General features: G+C 31.8%; 1 protein-coding gene across 1 annotated transcript in view; it reads left to right on the forward strand.

Annotated features, from left to right (window-relative positions):
- Positions 1-12,325, forward strand: part of PREX2 (phosphatidylinositol-3,4,5-trisphosphate dependent Rac exchange factor 2) — a 288,100-nt gene that overhangs the window by 120,968 nt on the left and 154,807 nt on the right. Inside the window, exons 12-15 of the mRNA XM_025477924.3 lie at positions 4,059-4,162; positions 4,909-4,958; positions 7,554-7,629; positions 10,228-10,300. Of these exons, the coding sequence (XP_025333709.1) occupies positions 4,059-4,162; positions 4,909-4,958; positions 7,554-7,629; positions 10,228-10,300 (303 nt within the window). The remainder of the gene's footprint in view (positions 1-4,058; positions 4,163-4,908; positions 4,959-7,553; positions 7,630-10,227; positions 10,301-12,325) is intronic.

Genomic DNA, 12,325 nt, shown 5'->3' on the forward strand with positions numbered 1-12,325 from the left:
TGTTTAAAAGATTATCTAAGAAATACAATTTTTGTACTTGTACAATGCTTACTGTATTTAGAAAGAGCTGCACACTAAGTTTGTTATAATATTTTCTTATTTGACTATGAGATACCTTGTAATAAACAAAAGGGCATTACAGAAATTTTATACCGAGAACTGGAAAATTCAGGATGTGGGGTAAGAGGATGTCCTTTGAAGGGGCTATTAGGTTATTTTCAAGCCACCCTTCCACTCTTGCTTTCATATTTCATCATGATGACCTAGGAATTGTGTGAGGACTAAGTCGCTTATTTGCATAGTGCATTGGGTTCTGAAAACTCAAGACATAACTCTTATGGATGGAATTTTACTGACTTTGCAATGACAAAACTTATTACTTTGCCTGAAATTGTGAGTAGCTAGCCAAACATTTTCATGTCAATTGTAAGTTAGTACAAACCCGAGTTGGAGTAATATCTTCATAAATATCTTTATGAATCTTAAATATCTTCATGAATACTCTGACCTGTTCTTCAGTTCATAACTGCTAAAAGCTCTTGAAGGAATCACTGAATTCCATTGGAGAGAACCACCCTTATTTATTTTGTTAAAGTGTTTCTCACAATATTTTTAATTGCCTCCTTCTAAAGAAAGGAAAAAATCAACAACATAAGATTTTTTTAGTAAGGAATATCAGAATAGGAGAATTCAGTCCTAATCAGTTTATCCTCCAACTTCAGACACCATTTTCTCCAACATAATTTTGTAAAGAAAGAGATTAAATTCTGGATTAAAATTTATTTTGAATTTTCAGAGGTAAAGACTTTTGATTATTTAACGTAGGAGAATTTAAGTCTTTTTGCACAATGATATTTATAACCCAATTAATTCTTTTTCTGAGAAATAAAGCCCTGAATCCTCCCTATTATTAACATTCTGTTTGTCACAGTTTGATTTTAGTGGCCTGTACTATTATTGTTATCAGAATTTGATCAGTTGTAATGTCTGATTTGGCATATAGAATTTTTGTTGCTAAAAGCAATCACTTTTTTTAAGTGTCCAAAGTTAACTAGTACAGATTCCCCCAAACTAGGAGGAGGAGAACACATTATGCAACTTCACATTAATAATCTTATTAGAATGTAGAGATATGAGCCAAACATGGTTGTTTTATTGGTATGTAGTTCCAGCTGCATTTAGTGAAAATAGAGTTCCTAAAATAAAGTTGAATGAACCATCTGTTTTAAAGAGTGAAAGCAAAAAGATTTGACTATTATTGCCACTATTCACATTGCAAATATCGTTGAGAACTTTACAAAAGCAAAGCCTTGATATACCAAGGAATTGCTGGGTTGAAGCAGCATATGCTTTTGCGGTGATATGCTGATATATTTTCTTATCTGAGTTTACTATTTACATTAGAAATACTTATGCAAAAATTTAGAGACCTCATTCATTATATCCAGTAGTGTGCTGAAGTCGGCTATACAAACTTAAAAGAGGTGGTAATTACATTTCTTAGAAATTTGCAAGCTGGTTGTAAAGCACAGCTATTATTAAAAATTATATGAACAGATAGCACATACATTGTATTATAAACAAAGTTCATATATTATTAAAACTCATTACTTCCTAATTATTTTACTATATTTTATTATTGTTTACGTTCTTGGTGGTATTTATATCTATTTTTTCTGTATGATAGAAGTACTAAATAATAATATATCACTGCTCATCTAACTCTGTGTTCAGTGACTATTTCAGTAGCTTGAAATTGGCCAGTGTGGGAATATTTAATACCACAGAAATTGGTGAATACTACAGATTGGCACTCCTTTTCCCTCACCACCTAGAGAGCCAGTTGTATCCTTAGTAATATCACAATATTGCATAGTTGTTTAGAAGACAGTGTGAAGCAACCTTTCTCACATGACCTTAATTCTCAACAGTCAATAAGCCCATTTTTCATGTTCAAGAAGTTGGAGGGAGTGCATTTGAATGCAGAACAATTCACTGTTTTTCCAGAGCAATAGCTAAAAACCCAAGATTAATCATGAAAGTCACAGGAGTTTACTATACAACTAAGAACTCCATTTTTTAAATTTAATTTCCCTATTTTATTTATTTATTTAAATTCAATTTGCCAACATATAGTATAACACCCAGTGCTCATCCCATCAAGTGCCCTCAGTGCCTGTTACCCAGCTACCCCATACCCCTACCCATGTCCCCTTCTGCAACCCTTTGTTTGTTTCCCAGAGTTAGGAATCTCTCATGTTTGTCTCTCTAATTTTTCCCACTCAGTTCCCCTCCTTTCCCTTATAATCCCTTTCACTATTTCTTATATTCTACGTATGAGTGAAACCATATGCTGATTGTCCTTCTCTGATTGACTTATTTCACTCAGCATAATACCCTCCAGTTCCCTCCACACTGAAGCAAATGATGGGTATTAGCTGATGGCTAAGTAATATTCCATTGTGTATATATATACCACATCGTCTTCCATTCATCTGTCGAAGGACATCGAGGCTCCTTCCACAGTTTGGCTAGTGTGGACATTGCTGCTATGAACATTGGGGTGCAGGTGTCCTGGCGTTTCACTACATCAGCACCTTTCAGTACTAAGCACTCCATTTTGATTAGGAATTTTAAACTACTGTTTGTTTTATCATGGCAAAAGACATTTGGGCCCAACATTTCCTTGAATTTTGAAATATCAAGACAATAATGTATTTCAGTGACTCTTAGAGGATAAAAATGAAAAAGGTAGATTGCAGAGAAGAAATAAATAACTAGTCTTGAGACATGCCATACGATTGCAAAATATTTCTCTTGATATTATTTTTCTTTTTTTCTTTCACACATGCTTTTTTCTTTTTGGCTTGATATGGGGAAAAAAAGGTGCCAAAAGGCTGTGTTGTCTATCTTTCTTTGGCAGCAATCCTGTTTCAATCTGATGGCTGCAAGCCATGCACATGGTTTGGGTAGGTTGGGGTAAAATAGCTGAAACTTCACTTAACGTTTGCATGTGTGTGTTGTGTGTGTGTGTCTGATAAGTCTTTTGGCTTTCTCTGGATTCACCAAATGTAGTTCATGAAAATTAATTCTGCCAACTTTTTCTCCCTCTTTAACATTTTTAACAAAAAATAATCACCTCTCTATCTTCTATCTAATCATGAAAACACAGCCCCTTGAGGTAAATTATCTGCTCTGCAAATGTTGCATTCCTTGTAAAGAAAACATTTAAAGATAAACTCTTTGAGGTTCAATTTATGTTTTTCTTTCCTCTTACAAACAATCACTTTTGTTAGACTATCTATAAAATATTTCTGGAAAAAAAGAAAACTTGAGAGGAAGTTAAATAGGAGTCTTTATGAATATGAAACTCTTACCTCAAGGATGAAAGTGAAGGATGACCATTCTCATTTCCACTAAGAAAAAAAAATAAGTGACATGTAAGAAAAACATTCCTCAGTTTCAGAAAACTTGAAATTTTGGAATAAGTTACATATTAAAATTATATAATCTACACCAGAGTTCTAAACACAGATTAAACAGTCAAGATTGGTATATGTGTGGTCTTGGCCTGATTGCTGTGGGATAAAATAGATAAATACTAAATTTCACCTCTAGGACTGAGAATTGAATTATAACTTACTAATTAGATTATCTGCTTTTCGAAGGACAGTTTTTGCTCAACTTTGTGGCACTGTGAAGAAATAGAAAACACAACTTTGTATATTTATATAAATAATACACTATACACATACTCATGCTAACTAAATATTATGTATTTATATAAATAATACACTATACACATATTCATATTATGCTAACTAAATATTGCTACTCTATTTCTTAAATCACTATATGGAAATTATAAATATATAACAAAATCTTATCATGAATCTTTCTGTCAAAATACTGGATTGGTATTACTGTGTTAGGAAAACAAAAGTTTTTGGTAAATACAAGTTTAAATATTTGGGAATATGTATTTTATAAATTTATTTGTTTTTATTTGCCACATTTTAGATTGTCAATATTTTAATATATTGTTTCTATGTTCTTAGTTACTGATAAACACCAATTCAAGCCAGAACAGATGTTATATAGATTTCGTTATGATGATGGAACTTTTTATCCAAGAAATGAGATGCAGGATGTGATTTCAAAGGTAACAACCTCTCCCAGAATCTTTTATCAAGAGCAGAGTTCATGTCGTTATACTTCACCAAGATAAAATGCTGCTGAAAGACTTAAAAAAAAAAAAAAAAAGACTTAAAAAAAAATTCTTCTGGTGTAGAAAATAGCATTTGTAAGCAAGTCTCTCAATTTCTTTTTTGCTATTTAAAGAATTCCAGGGTTAGATCATTTTTTTTCATTCTCTTATTTAGTTCTAAATGGAAGTAATGAAATTGCATCACTCAGATTATATCCACTGAAAACTATGTCACATGTAGCAACAAGTGGCCATTATACTTGAATAAATTTTAAAAATACATAAATATATAAAATTTATGTAACATCAGTTTTCTTCGCATATTTGACAAAATTTATATTGATATATGATGAACATGTAGTGTGAGGTATTATTGCTGCATAGATTTATTTTCTGCTTGTGTTTTGAAGTTTTACATTTTAAGAAAAATAGTTTTAAAAACTTTTTCTATGTATATGTCATATGTATAAAATTCATATGTACAAATTTGACAAATGTCAAATTCATAGTACAACTTGGTCCTGTTTTTAATTATTTAAGTTATTTTTTCTGATGTAATACAACAGATGAATAACTTTTAAATGGTAGAGATTATATAGTGATTCCAGAATGTTGACAGTGGAATTAGTAGTCTCAAAATTTCATTAGTCTGTCCTTTGAGTGATCTTCCTTGTTTTTGACATATCTTTATTTTATAATAGGGAGTGAGATTATATTGCCGTCTCCATAGTCTGTTTACTCCAGTGATTAGGTGAGTCTGATTTCTAAGTTCTGGGCAACTTACTTGGAAATATTTATATTGCATATTAGGTAAGCATTGTTCAGCTGCAGACTCTTGGCTTATTTTTCTTCCATAAGTGAAAATTATACTTTAAAGATTATTTTAAGTAATAATTGATCTGAAAATTTTTCTAAATTTTGTGAGGCTCTAATTATACAGTTTTTTCCATGGCTTTTTATTCTGATTTCTAAAATTATTTGCCACTAATTCATACTAAATTATAGACTTCATAATGAAATAATCCACATTTAGTTAATATTTAGTTAATAATAGTTGACTAGGAGATGATTTTGAAATATTATTTCCTATAAATACCACTATGATTATTATATATTGATTTTTCTTCATCAAGTTGTATAATCACATCTTTGGCATGTATTTTCACAGTATTTTCTTCTAACAGTCTTTTTTTCCAAAGAAAAGATTTTGTACTTGAAAATTAAGAATTAATTGGAGTTAAAAAGTAAAATTTTATAATTTTGTTCTCTAACATGATTTTCCTTTTGAAGAGATATGCCTTTTTTAAAGTGGAATCATAATTAATTTTCAGTTTATCTCTCCAGAAAGACATCAGAAAACTGAGTTTTGTGTTATGATTACTAATAGAAGAGATGTTCTGGAATATTATTGTTTTTTTATGAAATATACACTGATAGAATGTAGTATGATGCTACGCTCATTTCAAATGGCCAGATGTCATCTAGAACTTATTGACTGAAACTTAATATTCAGGACCAAAAAAAAAATATGGATGCTTCATTTCCAAAATGAATAAAGAGTCTTTTCAGTCATGGCTATAGAATCCAAATGTTTGATGTGCTGGTGTTTCTATTTTTCATTCTGGTTTCCAATTCCAAGGAAACTCAGAACTTAAGGAAAAAACTATCCACAAGTGACTGTTTAAGTGTATTGTAATGCTCACTAATGTTTTATAGAGAACACAGTGCAGATCCTTGAGGAAGAAACAGAATCTTATCCATTACTCCTAAAAATGCCTTTTCACAAATAGGCTTCCTTAAAGTGAAAAGAAGTGAAAATGAACCCATATTTATTGATTCCCTACTAGATTTCTAGCATAGCCACCCTGCAAATATTTTGGATAACCTAATACTAAAAGATGGTTACTTCACTCCATAGCAAGTGGGTACTTAAATTAGTTTTTTCTGCTAAACTCAGAAAAAAATAATGCTTACATTTTTCATGTTACCTGTGTATATATAGATTTTGTATGTGAGAAAATGTGCTCTGAAAATGTATTTTAGCCATATGGGATTTCTTATCAAGAAGGTTACATTCCATAAGAGCTGATAAGGAATTGTTCTTTGGCTAGTAATGACAATTGTTTATGAGCTGTCAAGGAAAAATTTATGGGAAAAAAACCATAAAACAGATGGAATGTATGATAGTCATGCTTTTAATATGTGTGAACTCAGCTTACAAAAAGAAAAATTATTTGAGTGAAGAATTCACTGACCCACATGTGTTTTATAATATCCTGACTACCCTTTCCCTTCTTACTGAAGTTTATGGAAACCAAGATGAAATGGGCAATGAGGTATCAGAAACATGGAGATAGATTTAAAAAGATTTTTTTTTTGAAAAAAGAATCTGCTATTGATTACTAGCTAACTTAGTGTATTCATTACTAAGATCTCAGAAATTTCAACCATTTTTCGGGGACTTTTCCTTTTATGAAAGTAGATAAAATGATGTCAGTATTAATTGTCAATTGCTGACAGGGGCTAAAGAACTGTGAATAGAGCTAGTAATTATTTATTACTTCAAGTTGTTTGCAGTTCAGATCTTTTGACATTTTGAAAAGACTGTCATTTTCTCTTTGATCCAGGCCTGCAGAATGAATGCATTATAGATTTCTGCTCTGAGGGCCCCATTCTGATCAAGAGCACTTGTTGGTGTCTAACTTCACTTTGAATGATTTCTCAGATCTGGAAAGTTTACTGAAAGTTGAGGCTAATGTAGAATCAACTGGTTCCCTTGGTTTCCTGGGGATGTGGTATCACTTGTCCATGTTCTGATCAGACAAGATGAATGACAGGATTCTCAGCATGTTTACCTCAGGCAGACCTGCTGTCTGCTACTGCAGCTGAGCCAAATGGAATAATGCTCCTGTGTAAATCCAGCCTTCCTGGAGAATTCAGGAATGAAAGGATTGCTTTATTCTCCACATTTTGATGAGATTTTTTTGGTAGACTCTATCTTGATTTTAAGGGAAGAATTCTATTTTGTTATTCTTTTAATGAGGTATTGTGTTTCTAGCTAAGTTATTACTAGATAATATATCAGTAATAATATACTTGTGTATAAGAAGATGTCAAAGGAGAAATGTCCTGTTTTGGTATCCTTGTCAGTCAGTTCTGATATGAGCTAATGAAGGAATTTTCAGGTATTATGTATACCTCGGAAACCTCTCTTATTTGCACATAATTTGGATGATACATTCAGATTATATTTAGTAAACTTTTCTGTTGTACACTGATATTAAATGAAATGTTTTCCTGCACTTATCCCCTTGCTTACTGGTTTTGTTTTCTTTTTCCTGTATAGAGATAAAGATTACCATCTAAGGACCTACAAATCTGTAGTCATGGCCAACAAACTTATAGACTGGTTAATTGCGCAGGTAAATAGACAAATAGAAGTTTCTGAGTTACATTCACTGCTGCTTTAAGCTTTGAGGTGATCAGGGTACTTTTTTTTTTTATCACCACGTGCAGATGACACACAGTAAAATAGCTAATATAAAGCAGAGTTAGGATTTGAATCTAGGTAATCTGACTTCAGAGTCTTCAAAGTTAATTTTTATACTATTCGGTCTTTCAAGAGAAAGATGTTCCTATTTTTAAAATATCAACTGAGATTCATCAAAAAAACTAAGTGTAGGGTATCTGGATGGTTCAGTCAATTAAGGGTCTGACTTTTTCTTTTTTTTTGTTTTGTTTTGTTTTGTTTTGTTTTAAAGAATGCATCCGACTCTTGATCTCAACTCACTTCTTGATCTCAGGGTCATGAGTTCAAGCCCCACATTTGGCTCCATGCTGGGCATGGAGTCTATTTACGAAAGAGAGAGAGAAACAGAAAGAGAAAGAAAGAAAGAAAGAAAGAAAGAAAGAAAGAAAGAAAGAAAGAAAGAAAGAAAGAAAGAAAGAAAGAAAGAAAGAAAGAAAAGAAAAAAGAAAAGAATAGAATCGAATCTTAGGTTTAATTTGAATATTACTGAAGAATATCTATGCACATACACTAAAACCTCTTGTATGGTTTGTTTTCTAATTTGTTTTAAGATACTGTTTATTAGTCCTAGCAAATTATTCTAAAATGCCTGTGCCTTTCTCTTGGTTAGATAATAATTGTGCTTTGACCATATAAGCTTTAATATTTATCTACGCTCATTTTAAATAAGAAAGTATGAAATTTATTGTTAATTGTATTTATTTAGCTCAGGAACTATGGTAGGTATTGAAAAAATGTTATTTGCAAATTAGGGCATCTACCCCAACATACTAGATATTCAAATAAAAATTTAAATGTTTTATTATACTGGGTCAACTAATATATGATCACTTGTTTTTCATTGATTAAAAAACAACTTTGATAGAACTTACTATTTTGGGGTAGGGGATATTGCTTGTTGAAATGTTATCATGCTTAGATATATATGTCTATTTCATAAGCAGTTTTACTTTTTTGTTATTAAAGAAAGTGGTCTATTCTTTGTTAAATATGAATAACATTTGATAATCATAATTTTTGCTTCAATATTGTTTAATATTTGATTCATTTGTGCACATAAATGTTGAGATTTTTATTATGTAATATTAATTTCTAGACTACCCAAGACTGCTTATTTTTGAATTTATAGCACTTAAATGTATTTTATTTAGAAGTTAAGATTTTAGATTAAACCAAACAATTATTTTTATATAAAAACTGATTCATACATGCAGTGGGTTTACTAGAGTCAGAGCCTTTTTCAATATTATGGTCAAATGTGCATCATTAGAATTGGTTCTGTACTTGGTGTCAGAGTTGGCATTTTACATAGAAATTATAATCTTATAGAATTCACATGAACTTGTTGTGTATGTTGACTATGTGAGAAAACTGAAGAAAGTTTTTTGAAGTGAAGATTGGTGCCTAATAAATATTTAAAGTTCAGGAACCAGTGAGCAGCTTTTTTTCTTCTTTTTTTTTTGGCATTGTTTTACTTTTCAAATGTGAGTATTAGAATAATAGAACAGGCTATCCAAAAACTGGACCATATTGCAATTATTTTTTTTCTTCAGGTTTTCTTAGTGGCCTATTATGACAATTTCTTAGAAGTGGTACATACTAGAAATTGGGGTGATGGACTGGGACTCAGGTAATCTACTACCAGATGCTTGTTCTTCTGATTAGTTATGTAAAGTTGAACAAATCCCTTCATTTATCTAGATTTTTATTTTCACAACGGTTTACTACTTAGCGAATTATTATCTAACAGTAAAAGGCACAGGGACATTAGAATAATTTGGTAGGACTAACATTAGATACATACATATATGTACATATGCCTATTCCTATATATGAATCCATACTTATATGAACAAAATAGAAGTTTTCTAGATAAAAACATAACAGAAGCTTGGATTGGGCTTTCATTTTTTTCTTCATTTATATGATCTGATTATTTTTTCTGCAAGATAGTAAAAGAGAAGCTTGCATTTACAAGCTCAGCTGTACAAATTACTTTTAGGGTCTTAGAAATCACCCTACATTAGTAGAGTTTTTTAGGGGTCCTTTAAAGAGCAAGGCCATTTAGTAGAGGAATGTGATAGCAGAGATCATGCATAATGATTTTTCGTTAACTTTATTTAGTGTGTTTTCAATATATAGGTTGTTTTCTTGTGGTACAATTGGGATACAAGATTTAAAAAAAATGAGAGAAATGGATCATTTGTGGTATCAACAAATTTTAGTTACTTATATATTTTCATGTTTAATACAATATGGTTTTTCTCAGGAAATATTAACTCTTTGCTTTTCACTTAATGTCAAAAAAGATGTTTTCATAATTAAATAAATGTTTTATAGCAATTAGGTGCATCATGAGCTTATGAATGCGATGTGTGCCTTAATAAATGACTGGCTCTGTCAGTATGGTGCTGGGAACATCAAATGTCATAAAGACACAACAAAGCCTTTAGTTGCCTATTAAGATATGCCATATTTTTGTGGTTAACAGGGGGATTGCCGCACCCGAGAAGAAGCAATGATATTTGGTGTCGGTCTCTGTGACAATGGATTTATGCACCATGGTAGGAATTTTTATTCTGGGAGATTACAAATGTATTTTACTGTTTTGTTTTTGTTAGGGCATAGGGAGTATCTCATTCTTTTAGTGAAGTCATTTAGAGATGAACCAACAAGACTGTATGGGTCTTGCCATGTATCCATGCTACATCATATCTGCATTCAATTTCACCGCTGGTGCCATTCCAATGTCTAGTTGCTATTATCTACCAGTTGCTATGACTTCCCTTCTATTTTTCTAGACTGATTCCAGAAGAACAAAATCTTGAACTAAGAAGTTGGTTTTTTTTTAAGTAGCTTCTAAAAAAAATTGAAATTGTTTTAGATCAGACTCATGGGTTTTTTGAATGTCAGTATATATTTAAAATGATTAAATGAAAGCATATATTGTCAGATAATTATTGTTCTTTTTAGAAAAATGCTTTTAAAATTATCTCAGAGAATAAAATTATAAATCTATGGAAAAAAATGTCTTTCATATTGGCTACTAATTAAAGATTTTGTTGTTCGATGACTTCATTCCCCCTAAATTTATAAAAATAATGAGACTTAGTTTTCCCTCTCTATTCATAGCATCTTATAGATTCCACAAACCTAATCTTTTGCACTGTTTGCATGTATATAACATATATATGTATACTTATAAACACATTTGGGTTATGTATATATACCTATTTGCCAGTTACTTTCAGAAGGTTATTACCTTTTTTTAAAAAAAAAGATTTATTTATTTTAGAGAAAGAGACTGGGAGAGAAGGCAGAGGGAGAGTAAGAGAGAGAATCTTAAGCAGATTGCCTGCTGAGGGTGGAGCCTGACCCCAAGCTCAATCTCATGACCCTCGGTTGAGCAATCAAGAGTCAACTACTCAACCAACTGAAACAATCACAAGGTCATTACCTTTTTATGAAGAAGGAAGTATAACAAAACTTTCAATGATATTGAGAGCATTTTTGGTTAGCCTACATTCATTTGGGATTTCCATTACATCCCACTATGTATCTCTAGAGCACTATATGAGTTGTGATAGAGAAATATCAGTCTTTGAAGAGCAAACTATTGACTGGGAGAATTGACATTATTATGGGGAATTAAAACAATAATATCAAGCTGAAAGCCTTCAAGTATTTTAATTTTCTTTTTTTTAAGATTTTATTTATTTATTCATGAGACACACACACACACACACACACAGAGAGAGAGAGAGAGAGAGAGAGAGAGGCAGAGACACAGGCAGAGGGAAAAGCAGGCTCCATTCAGGGAGCCCAACGTGGACTCAATTCTGGGTCTCCAGGACCACGCCCTGGGCTGAAGGCAGCACTAAACCGCTGAGCTTCCAATTGTTTTTCTTTTTAAAACATCAATAAGCAGTAACTTTATCTAAATATTTATGTCAAAATATTGAGTTAAGGGTGCCTGGGTGGCTTAGTCGGTTAAGCATCTAACTCTTGATTTTGGCTCAAATCACAATCTCGGGTGTGAAGTCAAACCCATTGTTGGGCTCATGCTGGAGGTGGAGCCTGCTTGAGATTTTCTCTCTCCCTCTCTGTCTGCCCCTCTCATATGCCTAAATAAATAAATAAAATAACAAAAAAAAAATAAACTATTGAGTTAAGAACAATAGTTTCCCTACAAAAGTCTATGTCAGTTAAGCACAACAAATTTGGCTCCTGCCTGTCTTTATTGATATCCTTTCTCACTCCTGTTAGGCATAGTATTTTGTAGAGGAAAATAGCAGTAGCAAAACACCATGTGAGTTTTGTGGAAGCACTTGGGTCATGTAGGCAAGACCTAACTTGATCTCAAGTAGAATTTTCATTTCTGTTGTCAAATGTGGCATGTTACTTTTTAATTGGTGGTTGATAGTTTTCAATTGTTAACCCAAGTTGCCAGCCAGTCTTCCATCCAAAGATCAATACATATATCACCAGTTATTATTTGGAACTCTGTAATAATAATGAAATAAAATAGTTTTGTATTGCTTTCTGTATGTCCAGTTAATCACACTTGTTACTTCATTTTTGGTTCTGTG

Source organism: Canis lupus, chromosome 29 (assembly GCF_003254725.2).
Source record: "Canis lupus dingo isolate Sandy chromosome 29, ASM325472v2, whole genome shotgun sequence".
Lineage (NCBI taxonomy): Eukaryota > Metazoa > Chordata > Mammalia > Carnivora > Canidae > Canis > Canis lupus.